At 32.4% G+C, this 14,366-nt stretch overlaps 1 protein-coding gene across 9 annotated transcripts in view; it reads left to right on the top strand.

Moving 5' to 3' along the window:
* LOC114340356 (uncharacterized) overlaps window positions 1–14,366 on the top strand; it is an 80,502-nt gene that overhangs the window by 18,568 nt on the left and 47,568 nt on the right. For all 9 annotated transcript variants that reach the window (XM_050652048.1, XM_050652063.1, XM_050652070.1 and 6 more), the window contains exon 2: window positions 12,493–12,606. In XM_050652048.1, coding sequence (XP_050508005.1) covers window positions 12,493–12,606 — 114 coding nt within the window. The remainder of the gene's footprint in view (window positions 1–12,492; window positions 12,607–14,366) is intronic.

The following is a 14,366-nucleotide window of genomic DNA, read 5'->3' on the forward strand; positions in this document are numbered from 1 at the left end:
TCTAATAATAAATAAAACAACAGATTTATCGCAAAGTTTACAATAATAAACTTTTACATGCTTTTACTGCTAATCTTACAATTTTGTTTTCGTTTTTCCTACTTCGTCCCATCTTTACATACATTTTATTCTTATATTAACTATTTCATTCTTATATTAACCTTCGGATGACCAAGCGGGGGAATTTTTGACCCCAGCGTATGTTTTTCTTTAATAAATTCGAAAGGATTTTCAATTTTTAACTCATTATTTTTTTATTTGACTTTAATATCATTCTAGATATCCTCATATTTTGAAATAAAAAAATTCCCTATATTTTACGAATAAAAAATATATTCTGAAGTTGATGTTTAGTAAAAGACCGTCTATTATGTGGAATTCCAAGTAGTTTTACGCTCATGACGTCGACTTTGCAAAGTAACAAGACACTTACTCAACATACACACTACACATGACACTAATACTCATGTTGTAACTGGCTGAATGACATAAAGTCCATGCCATAAAAAAACTTCATTTTTTGTTAATTGTCATTTTTGACCTGGGGTCATTTTTCCCCCCTTGGTCATCCGTGTAACAATAAAAGGTTGGTCATCGGAAGGTTAACGGAAACCTAACTGAAATACAATATGTTATTCTAAATAAAATCTTCTTAAAAAGTAATTGGACTTCGTAAGTCCTAGCTATTCACCCAAAGTGGCTGAAAGTAGAACCGGAAGTCGATGTTTGAACTCTTCGTGTAATTTTGCGTCCATTGATATACGATTTCACTAATTTTTAGTCATTTTTATTAACCTTTCGGTCATAACTTTTTAAACGGAAATTCGTTCAAAACCGGAACTAAAGTTTCAAGGTCGACTTTTCAATACGCTCCGATTGATATATCACATGTACTATTTCTCCGACTATAATATGGCACTTCCGGTTAGAACATTTAACTGGAAATGATAGCGGAAATGATAGCAAGATGAGAACAAATGTAGTTTTAATTTTTAAGGCACGTTTATACTATTTCGGTGACTTTAAAACGGTACTTCCGGTTGCAATTCTAAAACCGGAAGTCCGAGGTCAAATTTCTCATCTTTAATTCTATTCTTGGGTTATAGGCTATCATTAGACACCACATTTGTCATACTAGGTATATGTATTAATAACAAAGGAGTTATATTCTCGCACAGACGGTCATGAAATCGGAAATATATTTGTTCTCGTCTTGTTGAGGCGCGTCGAATAATATATCGCTTGTACTATTCCGGTGATTTTAAAACCGTACTTCCGGTTGCATTTATAAAACTGGAAGTCCTAGTTCAAATGTCTCACCTTTAGTAGTACCATCCTTGGGTTATAAGCTTTCATTCGGCACCTCATTTGTTATTCTACCTGGTATAATGACGGAGAAGTTGTATTTACGGACGGACGGATAGACGTAAGTATGTGGATAATACAATGTTTTCACATTTTTTCAAAATTAAGTTCTAGGCTACCTAGGCACCTGAAATTTTCAGAATAGCTCAGGACTTGCTAACAATGCAATATTTAACTGCTATTATATGGATAAATCTTCTTCTTCGTGCGACTAGGACTACTCTTGTTTGTCTGCCTGTTATTCTGTTTTAGTTGTTGTTGACTGTACATTGTCTTTCCACCTTTTCGGCGGCCTTCCAATGGGTCTTCTGCTATACGGCTTGTTGTTTTTACAGATGTTCGCTAATCTTTCTGGTTCCATTCGGTTTACATGGATGTTCGTTCCAGTTTTTCATTATGGATAAATCGATTTTAATTTCAAACTATTTTAAAAATGTGACTAATGCGTTGACATTTAGATTCCATTTTAAAGTACGTCAACAAATCGATAATTACAAATTGATGGTGGCTCAGTGGTAGAGCATTAGACTGCAGATCGAGAGGTCCCGAGTTCGAAACCCGGTTGTTGCGTATCTTTTTTTAATTTTTAAAAAAATAATTAAAAGTTAATATACTTAAAGTTCATATTTTATAAGTTAATTATTATATATGTTACAGTTCAAGTTGATTATCCAGTTGGAGTTGACTCCAACTAGTTGGAGTCGACTCTAACGGCTGGTTTCAGTAAAAGTTGATTATAAATATAAAATGAAGATTTATATTCAACATTTACTAGTAAAAGTAGACTCCAACTAGGAAAAGTATACTCTTCCCAATGCCATTTAGTAAAAGTTGATTCTGATTCACACAAACAGCCGATTCTAGAAATTAAATTAATGTTACTGAATATGTTCAAATTAGTCTAGGCTGTATCGTCGTCCCCGTTAGTGAAATTGCTCCGATTCGAATTTTTTGCACAAACTTACTCAAAAAGAGGTCCTTATAACAAATCTACTGGGTGCCAGGCAGTACCTTGATCGATAAATTGTTTAAACAATTTTTTTTAGACAAATTCACAAAAATAATTTTTTCACTTCGAACAATTTTTTTTAGATCATTTGAGTTATTCTGAGCAAAAAAAGGTATTTTGTGATTTTTCTCTAAAATTGATTGTTGTCGAGTTATACGCGATTTAAAATTTGAAAAATGCAAAAATAGCCATTTTCAAGGCTTAATAACTCAGTTAAAATCCATTATTATGAAAGTCAGAAAGTGACCAAATCAAAGTTTATAGCCCCCTGTACAAGATCCAGCAGAAATTTTTGTCACTATTTTATTACTAAGCTTTATTTTTAATTATTAACAATGAGCGCTAAGTACGTATTAGGCGGCCGTCAATGGTGAGTGCTAACGAGATGCACCATTTGGGCCGTCCAATGGTGAATCTCACTCGCACTCACATTGACGGCCGCCTCAATACGCGCTTACGCTCATTGTTGATAATTAGAAATAATATCTTATTAATGAAATAATGACAAAAATTTCTTCAGGATCTTATAGAGGTAGCTTTAATCTTTGATTTTTTTTAGTTTCTGACTTTCGTAATATACAGTGAGCACGTAAAGGTTGGAATAAATTCATTTTCTCGAGAATGGACGATTTTAGAAAGAAATTCCGAAACAGGTCAATTTTTATTTTTAAATTACGACTTTTTGGCATATATACCATAGTAGTGACGTCACCCATCTGGGCGTGATGACGTCATCGATGATTTTTTTTAAAGGGAATAGGGGTCTTGTGATAGCTCATTTGAAAGGTAATTCAATTCTCTATTCAATAATATAACTAATAACATAATTTTTTATACAGGGTGCCCAAATTTTTTTTTTTTTTGATTAAATTTACTGACATAAAAAGAAGAATGCAAGTAATTTATCTAATTCAAAATACATTTTACTGCTCTCATAAAACAGAATAAAATGTTTATTTGAAAAATAATCATTGCTTTTAGCTTAAATTAAATGTTCAAACTGTCAAGAGGAAGGTGGGTGGCTGCTTTAATACTGAATTTAAGCAAAAAACAATATTTTTATTTGTCAAATACACATTATTTCCTGTTTTCTGATAGGAGTAAAATGTATTATGAGTTAAATAAATTACACACATTCTTCTTTTTGTCAAAAAATTTAATTCAAAAAAAATATTTTTTGGACACCCTGTATAAATAATAATGTTAATGTTTATATTACTGAATAGAAAATTGAATTACCTTTCAAATGAGCTATCACATGACCCCTATTCTCATTTAAAAAAGCGTAGATGACGTCATCATTCTAGAAATTAAATGTTACTGGAAATAATTATGTTCAAATTGTGATATTTATATTCTAGATTCTAGACTGTATCGTCGCCTCCGATAGGTAAATTATTCCAGTTCGATTTTTTTGCACAAACTTACTCAAAAAGAGGTCCTTATAACGAATCCACAGGGTGTCAGATGGTACTGTGGTCGAAAAATTGTTTAAACAACTTTTTTAAACAAACTCACAATAAAAATTCATTTAGGACAATTTTCTTTACATCATTTGGGTCATTCGGAGCAAGGTCAAAAGAGGTCTTTTGTGATTTTTCTGTAAAATTTATTGTTCATACTTGTTTATTGTTATATTTATTTCAAAATACGAAAATGACCATTTTCAAGGCTTAATAACTGTTAAAATTATATTAGTCACCGAAAGTGACGAGAAAGTCACCGAAAGTCACGAGAAAGACCGAAAGTCACCAAATAAAATTTTAAAGACCCCCCTACAAGATACTGAAGAAATTTTTGTTATTATTTTATTACTAAACTAAGGGGTTATTTTTAATTATTAACAATGAGCGCTAGGAGCATATTGACGCAGCTACCAATGTGAGTGCGAGTGAGATGCACCATTGCACCATTTTGACATTTAAAAATTCAAACTTCTGTCAAACCACAAAAACACTTTTTTTGTAATTTATTGCTCACATGTCATCACCATGACAAGGCGAAAGTTCTTCTTCTTGTGGTGCTTTCTCCTTTAGTGGAGGTTAGCGACTACACTGCAGCACAATGCGGCTCTAAACAAAGATGTTGAATCAAGGCCGGTCCAGTCTCTTATATTTCTAAGCCATGAAATCTGGCGCCTACCGGGACCCCGTTTTCCTTCAATTTTACCCTGGATGATCAGTTGCGTGAGGCGGTACTTTTCGTTTCTCATTATGTGTCCCAGGTAGCTAACTTTTCTGACTTTAATGATTTTTAGCAGTTCCCTACCTGTACCTATTCTCCTCAGAACATATTCGTTGGTGGTGTGGGTTGTCCAAGGTATTTTCAAATCACTTCTATAAAGCCAGAGTTCAAAGGCGTCCAACTTGTTCATCAGTATTGTGTCGTGTCCAGGCCTCCGTTCCATACAAAAGTATTGACCACACATAGTAATGCAGAAAACGACATCTAAGGTTGATATTAATGCTACTGTTACAAAATAAGCTTTTCATTTTGATAAACCCCTGTCGGGCTACCTATATTTTCGCTCTTGACTTCTTGTTTATAATCAAGTTGATTGTTGAACCAGCAATCAAGATATTTGTACTGGCTTACGTATTCAAGCTGTTGGTGTTTCACATATTTATTGGAAGAGGTAAATTTTTGTTCCTTGATATTTTTATAACTTTGGTTTTCGCAGTATTGATCTTCATCCCCATTTTTTCACAACTCTCAGTATCCCTATCCAACAGTATCTGCAGACTATGGTCCGAATCAGTCATTAATACTGTGTCATCTGCATAGCGGATGTTATTTACTCTCTGACCGTTGATCCTGATTCTTTCTGAACAGTGCGATAAAGAGTTCTCAAATATTACCTAAGAGTAGACGTTAAAAGTATGGGTGATAGCACACAACCCTGTCTAACACCTCGTTGTATTTCAATTGGCCTTGACGTATTACCATTGGTCTTTACGATTGCTGCCTGATTCCAATAAATAGCATCTATAATTTTAGAATCTCTTTTGTCGACTCCGATGTTGTTCAATCTTTCTATCAAGGTCTTGTGCGTCACCCTATCGAACGCTTTTTCAAAATCTATGAAACAGATAAAAAGGTATGCTTGCTTATCTTTGTGCCAGAGTTTGAAGACAGAATATTGCTTCTCGTGTCCCCATACCTTTCCTGAAGCCAAATTGTTCTTGACCGGTGACCTCATCACATTTTTTATAATACAGTAGAATCTCGGTTATCCGCCATAAACAGGCCGACGGAAGGGCGAATAAGCAAAAATGGCGGATAATAGGGAGCGTTAAATGAAACACAAGTTGAGCCCTTGATGATTTCCAGTCTCCGATAGGAGTGGCACAAGAAGAAGAAGAAGAGAATCAGTTTAATTTTGACTGACATTGGACATTGTAGATAGAATGATTTAGGATGAACGAAAAAAACTAGCGATTTTCATCTGCCTTGCTGATTTATCTCGTTTTGTTGCTGCCAATACTCGCCATCTTGTAGCATCATAATATCGACAGCTCTTTCTTCTTGTTGCTCGGAATGCTCGGCTTATTTTATATCATCTTAAAAAAATTTTACTTGTTCTTTAATATTTTTAAAGTTATAATAATTTGAAAAAAAAATTATTACTTAAATGGAGCGGTGGATAAAACGGAACGGCGGATAAATGAAGGGCGGATAACCGAGACTCTACTGTATATTCTATTCTGTATGATACGCAAGAAAAGCTTTAGAATGGTATTTAATAGACTTATAAGGCGGAAGTCCTGGCATAATTTGGCATTCTTCTTTTTAGGTAGTGGTATGAAGACTGATTCAAGCCATATTTTAGGGATAGTCCCTGTATTGTAAACATTATTAAATAGTCCAAGAAGAAGGTCTAAGTTTTCTCGTTGATTAACTTCAACAGCTCAGCTGGTTTTTCATCTTTTCCTACAGATTTGTTGTTTTTTAGTTGACGTAGAGCATATTCCAGTTCGAACTTCAGTATTGGAAGAGCTTCGTCGTTAGTCTTCCCACATGTTTATTTGTTCTTCTGGTCTTGAAATCAGTTTGCCTTCTGCGTTGATTAGATTATTTAGTCCTTGTGAATATGTCGTGCTTGTGAATTCCTGAGTTTCTTATACAGATGGAAGTCATCATGTTTTTTATATAAGTTTTCGATTTCTTCACATTGTTCTGTTATCCATTTTTCTTTTGCAATTTTTATTTTTTGTTTAATGGTTCTATTTAATGCTTTGTACATTGCTTTGTGCTGTTTGAATTTTCTTCTTTTATCCATTAAATCCAATATTTCCTCTGTCATCCATCTTTGCTTCCGTGGTCGCTGTTTTGTGAGCATTTCAGTTGCCGTTGCAAGGGCGAGTCTGATTTCCTCCCGAAGGCGAAAGTTAAGGATGTTTAATTATATGAAAGTGTGCTAAAAAACAGTGCGAAAAATTAAAAGCCATTTAAAATACATTGTTACTTCAGACACACTTTAAGCCCTTCATGTACTGCTATCTACAGGGTGTAACAAAAATACAGGTCATAAATTAAATCACATATTCTGGGACCAAAAATAGTTCGAATGAACCTAACTTACCTTAGTACAATTATGCACATAAAAAAAGTTATAGCCCTTTGAAGTTACAAAATGAAAATCGATTTTTTCGAATATATCGAAAACTGTTAGAGATTTTTTATTGAAAATGGATATGTGGCATTCTTACGGCAGGAGCATCTTAAAGAAAAATTATAGTGAAATTTGTGCTCCCCATAAAAATTTTATGGGGGTTTTGTTCCCTTAAACCCCCCCCAAACTTTTCTGTACGTTCCAATTAAATTATTATTGTGGCACCATTAGTTAAATTCAATATTTTTAAAACTTTTTTGGCTCTTAGTATTTTTTCGATAAGGCAGTTTTTATCGACTTGCGGCTTCTTTTTTAATATGTTTACATAAAAATTTTATGGGGGTTTTGTTCCTTTAAACCCCCCAAATGTTTGTGTACGCTCCAATTAAACTATTACTGCGATACCATTAGCTAAACAAAATGTTTTTAAAACTTTTTTGCCTCTTTGTATTTTTTCGAGAAGGGAACTTTTATCGAGATATGGCTTCTTTTTTAATACGGTTCAAAATATACCTAAAAATGTAAATCATACATAAATTTTCATATTTTTACCAAGTCTCCATAATCGTACTTAATTAACCATATACAAATATGTGGTGGATTTGACAAATATTCAAAATATCTCGATAAAAACTGAATTTTCGAAAAAGTACTAAGAGCCAAAAAAGTTTTAAAAATATTGTGTTTAAGTAATGGTACTACAATAACAATTTAATTGGAACGTACACAAAAGTTTGGGGGGGTTTAAAGGAACTAAACCCCCATAAAATTTTTATAGGGTGTCCAAATTTCACTATAATTTTTTCTTAAGATGCTACTGTCATAAAAATGCCATATGTCCATTTTCAATAAAAAATTTTTAATAGTTTTCGATATATTGGAAAAAATCGATTTTCATTTTGTAACTTCAAAGGGCTGTAACTTTTTTTATATGCACATTTGTACTAAGGTAAGTTAGGTTCAATCAAACTATTTTTGGTCCCAGAATATGTGATTAAATTTATGACCTGTATTTTCGTTACACCCTGTATATTTACAATTTTCACACAATAAAACCTTTACTTACATAATATGAGATAAAGTAGATAAAATTATTTTTTTGAATTTAACAAAAATTGGTTAAACAATTTTTCGACCGCGGTACCGCGTGACACCCTGTGTATTTGTTATAAGGATGTATTTCTTTGAGTAAGTTTGTGCAAAAAATCGAATTAGAATAATTAACCTAACGGGGACGACCTTACAGACTCTACTAATAAGTAGTTAAAACGGTCAAGACAAAGAAACGCACACTCATCAAAAATGCACTTGAGATTCTCGTATAATCAACATTTACTGAATCGATCCAGGAAGAATCAACTCCAACTAGTACAAGTTGATTTAAATTTTTAAAATCAACTTTTACTGCTCGTTTCAGTTGGAGTTGACTCCAACTAGTTGGAGTCGACTCTAACTGAGAATCAACTTGAACTGTAACATATATAAATATTATATTTTAAATATTTTCTTTGGTTTATACAGGGTGAGTCATGAGGAACTGTACATACTCCTACCTCGTATAGAGACCCCTATGGGGAATAACAAATGACCATTAAAAAGTGTCTGCTCCCATTGTTTAATAATATACAGGGCGAGTTTCGCATTTTGACAGAAATTTGTATTCGTCATAATTTTTGAACGGTCAGATCGATGGGTCTCTTATTTTGGTCAATCGTTACACTATTACCACCTAATCAACTGATTTATTCAAACTAGAAAAAAATCAGGTCCGGCTTTAAAAATTAATTCGTTTTGGTCTTAGAAAAAATTTCACCGTGTATATGCTTTATGAAAACTCTAATATGAGTTTTACAAATTAGACAAATAGGCAATTAAAATGGCATATTTATTTTTCCCCCACACGATTACTTAATTTTTTATAAAAAAATCAAATTTGACTATGAATTAAAAGTTTGGTAAAGTGAACCATATATTTAAAAAAAAATAACTTTTATTACAAAAATTAATTTTTTTTAAACAAATATTTAATTTATGTTACCACCCAATCAAAGGATTTATTCAAACTAAAAAAAATCAGGTCCGGCTTTAAAAAATTAGTTCGTTTGGGTCTTAGAAAAAATTTCACCCTGTATACGCTTTTTAAAAACTCTAATATGAATTTTACAAATTAGACAAATAGGCATTTAAAATGGCACATTTATTTTTTCCCCACACGATTACTTAATTTTTTATTAAAAAATCAAATTTCTCAAAATCTCAATTTTACCATAAAAACAAAAAAAATAAACGTTTTTCTTAAAATTAAAAGTTTCACCATTTTTTTTTTTCTGTAACACTTCTAGATCTAAAACTCCCCATAACACTTCTCCTTGGACTCTATAGTTTAACATAGACGTGATCAAATAGATGAATTTTAAATTTTTTCACCTAATTTTTGCGATTTAACTTTGCAATTCACGAATTTGCACCTTTTATTTTTTAAAATTCATCACTTTTACGAGAAGAAGACTGAAAGTCTACAACAATTTTCATAGTCTTCACCATGGTAAGAGATATGTGCTGTAAAAATTTCAGAAAAAAATATGTTAAAATGGAACAGAGTTGTAGCGAGTTAAACAGTGATTTCATTTTTATTTCATTTTTAGTTTAAAATTCCGATTTTGACAAATTTGATTTTTTAATAAAAAATTCAGTAATCGTGTGGGGAAAAACATAAATATGCCCATTTGCCTAATTTGTCTAATTTTAATTTTATTGCCCATTTGTCTAATTTGTAAAATTCATATTGGAGTTTTCAAAAAGCGTATACAATGTGAAATTTTTTCTAAAACCAAAACGAACTAATTTTTTAAATCTGGGCCTGATTTTTTCTAGTTTGAATAAATCAGTCGATTGGGTGGTAACTTAAGTTAAATATTTGTTAAAAAAAATTAATTGTTGTAATAAAAGTTATTTTTTTTTAAATCTATTGTTTACTTTACCAAACTTTTAATAATTATTCATAGTCAAATTTGATTTTTTTATAAAAAATTAAGTAATCATGTGGGGAAAAAATAAATATGCCATTTTAATTGCCTATTTGTCTAATTTGTAAAATTCATATTAGAGTTTTCAAAAAGCGTATACAGGGTGAAATTTTTTCTAAGACCCAAACGAACTAATTTTTTAAAGCCGGACCTGATTTTTTTCTAGTTTCAATAGATCAGTTGATTGGGTGGTAAACATAAATTAAATATTTGTTTAAAAAAATTAATTTTCGTAATAAAAGTAAATTTTTTTAAATCTATGGTTTACTTTACCAAACTTTTAATTCATAGTCAAATTTGATTTTTTTATAAAAAATTAAGTAATCGTGTGGGGAAAAAAATAAATATGCCATTTTAATTGCCTATTTGTCTAATTTGTAGAATTCATATTAGAGTTTTCAAGAAGCTTATACAGGGTGAAATTTTATCTAAGACCCAAACGAACTAATTTTTTAAAGCCGGACCTGATTTTTTTCTAGTTTGAATAAATCAGTTGATTAGCTGGTAATAGTGTAACGATTGACCAAAATAAGAGACACATCGATCGGACCGTTCAAAAATTATGACGAATACAAATTTCTGTTAAAATGCGAAACTCACCCTGTATATTATTAAACAATGGTAGCAGACACTTTTTAATGGTCATTTGTTATTCCCCGTAGGAGCCTCTATACGAGGTAGGAGTATGTACAGTTCCTCATGACTCACCCTGTATGAGTTTAAATCCGCTAGAGATAATATGCCTCTAAATTTAGTCCTGTCGCCAGGGGGGGTACAACGGCCTCGTTAATTCAGATGGACTTACCCAAATTTTTTTTATGTATTTTGACCCGTAGAACACGAATTTTTTGGGTAACAGTTGATCCGGATGTCGATAAGATTGTTATAGACCAAGAACTTGAGGAATCAAATAACAGCGATTTTTGGCAAAACAAAACAATATTTTGTATTTTTTGGGTCATTTTAAGCAAAAAATATTTCTACAAGTTTTTTAGTAGGATGCACAGTTTTCGAGATAAACGCGGTTGAACTTTCAAAAAATCGAAAAACTGCAATTTTTAAACCCGAATAACTTTTGATTAAAAAATAAAATAGCAATTCTGCTTAGCGCCTTTGAAAGTTCAAGTCAAATTATGTCGGTTTTGATTATTTGCATTGCTAAAAATTTATTGTGTTATTGCTAAACAAAGCTACAAACAACTAGTGCGTGAGTGATGTTTCTATGATTTCTCATTTAAAATCGAACGAGTAGGTAGAATAGGTACTAGTGCAATCAAGACTATTTCTACGTTACATGCGTTAAAACGCATGTAAAAGCACGGGAAACCCTACGTGTTTATAGCTTTGTTAAACAATAAAAAAATAAATTTTTACCAATGCAAATAATCAAAACCGATATAATTTGACTTAAACTTTCAAATGCGGTAAGCAGACTTGCTATTTTATTTTTTAATCAAAAGTTATTCGGGTTCAAAAATTGCAATTTTTCGATTTTTTTAAAGTTCAACCGCGTTTATCTCGAAAACTGTGCATCCTACGAAAAAACTTGTAGAAATATTTTTTACTTAAAATGGCCCAAAAAATACAAAATATTGTTTTGTTTTGCCAAAAATCGCTGTTATTTGATTCCTCAAGTTCTTGGTCTATAACAATCTTATCGACATCCGGATCAACTGTTACCCAAAAAATTCGTGTTCTACGGGTCAAAATACATAAAAAAAACTTGAGTAAGTCCATCTGAATTAACGAGGCCGTTGTACCCCCCCTGGCGACAGGACTAATTAGTCGATTACAAAATTCTTTTATGACAGAAATTGTAACAACAAAATAGTTTAAAATTTTATATTGGGTCCTATAAATAATAAAAACGTTTTATTCCGGAGGGACCGCAGACGTTCGGATACAATTATTAGCGTCTCTTTGCAAAGACAATGACGTCGACTTTGCAAAGTAACAAGACACTTACTCAACACACACTACACATGACACTAGGTACCTAACTGTAAAAATTTACCGTACCTACCATGCCAATGGCCACTAGTTGTTGAGGCATTAGCTAAAAAAAAAAGTTTTATTATAAAAAGTTCTTTTTTATAAAAGTGTAATTATTTTATTGTTTAATTAAATCAAACGACAGACGATTAGGCGGAAAACATAATCATGTTGTGAATGAAGTTCAAATACTTCGTTAGTAATTTTAGTTTTTTTGTTCCCAATTCTATATTTATTTGGCAAGGTTCATTCTCGCAAGTTGCTCTATTCCGTGAGCTTTAATCTAATGTCCTTCGGCGAGTACAAGTCTCTCGTAGGATTTGAGTTTATATAAATTACCGAGGGATGAAACGAGACACCCCCTCTGTCGTTAACTGCCCCATGTAGGGGAGGATATTGATAAGCTTCGCTGTAGCATGATCGGAAAATGTATCATTCGAACCGTTTTATCGCGGAAAATATTTAATGTACTTTGTTTTTTGTTTTAGAAAAAATCAAAACCCGTGAAAGATTCCTCCAATTGTGTTGAAAATGGTTTGGATCCGTTTGGCGAAAATGATGACGATGTCAGAAGAATTGCGCAAGAAATGGAAGCAAAATATGTAAGTATTATATACAGAGAGATTCAAAATTATGGAATAATTCCAAGGGCGGATCCAGGACCGATTTTCGGGAGGGGCCATGAACTTTTTTGGGGAGATGTATCGGAGGTACGGGGGGTAATTTTTAAAAATTAGGGTTACAATTGTGAGTTTTAAGGCACTCTCACACACTTTTACCGTGTGTGAGCAGTGCTTTAAAACTCGCCATTCCTGCCGTAGTACCTACCGATTCCTACACATTTTCTTCGGATCCAAGTGCATTCAAAAAGTTTAATATTATTTTTCCCCATGCTGCTCCTGTCAGGCCTCTTTCTTGATTTTCACTAATTATTTTTAGGTTCTCATAAGCGTCAATGAATTTGACAAAGTTTTCACGAATGTTATTGTGTATGTATTTCAAATTTAGAGAAAGCTGTCCCACGTGGGATACGTCGGTCGTTTCGTCAAATATGACAGATAACAGTTTGCATTTTGAACCTAGTTCATTATTTGTTCAATTATTTCTTCACTACAACATGTTATTAATTGATTTTGACTGGTGCTACTAATCTATGTTGCTCAGAAAGATGCTGTGTAATCATATGGTGAAGAGGTACATGTTTCGGAACAAAATTAACTAAAATAGTACTTGATATATTAAGCATGCCTTCATCCAGTGCAGCGACTGAAAGAAGTTTCAGTACCTATGGTTTTTTTATCCACTCCTCTAAAAGAAACCGGCTCACTTCTGAACGGGCTCGTAAGGTAACTTTTATTGCTCCCAATTTAAAATTGTTAGACGTAGACCAATCCATGACTGAGCTGGCCACTCGTGAAAAACAAAATCCCACAACTCATCAGTACATTGAAATGCAGATTGTAGATGACTAGGATGAGCTAATGATAAAAATAGATTCTGATTCTGAGGTCTCATCTTTTATCATACCACATCGATTATTTACTAAGAAGAAAATTTCATTTTTTATCAAAGGAATTTTGTGTTTTCTGTTGTTTTTGTATTTTTTGTACAGTGCTAGTCAAAAGTCCGTACCCCCCCTCTTATCTTTTGAACGGTTTTACCTATAATAGTGAAATTTGGTGACGTAATAGTGACAGATGACGTTACAGAGCCACTGTGACCGATAATTTTAAATGGGACTTTATGGCAAGTGATACCTCGTTTGAAAGGTATTCAAAATACCTACTCAGCCATACTAATTTTTTTGTGTTTTAGTTGATTTTGATTTTGGTGAATAAATTAAATAAATGTAATATTGTAGCTTCGCATTTAATTAATAAAAATTCAAATGTACGCCTATGGTTTTTTTGTCAAAAAAGTTGACGTTTTTCGATTCTCTAGTAGTTTTTACGTCAACGTCAACCTTTTTGACAAGTAATCATAGGCGGAATTTTGAATTAATTAAATGAAACTACAATTTTATATTTATTTCATTAATTCGTCAAAATTAGCTTAAACTTAAACAATATTAGTATGACTGAATAGGTATTTTCAATACCTTTCAAACGAGGTGTCACTTGCCATAAGGTCCCATTTAAAATTATCTGTCACAGTGGCGCTGTAAAGTCATCTGTCACTATTACGTCACCTGTCATGACTAGTTAAGAAGCTTACGTCCGTTTATTTCCTATCTCCAAATTTCACTATTATAGGTATAACCGTTCAAAAGATACGAGGGGGGGGTACGGACTTTTGACTAGCACTGTATACAAAAAAGACTTGTTTCGTCTCATACTTTTGTATATAAGATCATGATTTTTAA

Source organism: Diabrotica virgifera, chromosome 1 (assembly GCF_917563875.1).
Source record: "Diabrotica virgifera virgifera chromosome 1, PGI_DIABVI_V3a".
In the NCBI taxonomy this organism is placed as follows: Eukaryota; Metazoa; Arthropoda; class Insecta; order Coleoptera; family Chrysomelidae; genus Diabrotica; species Diabrotica virgifera.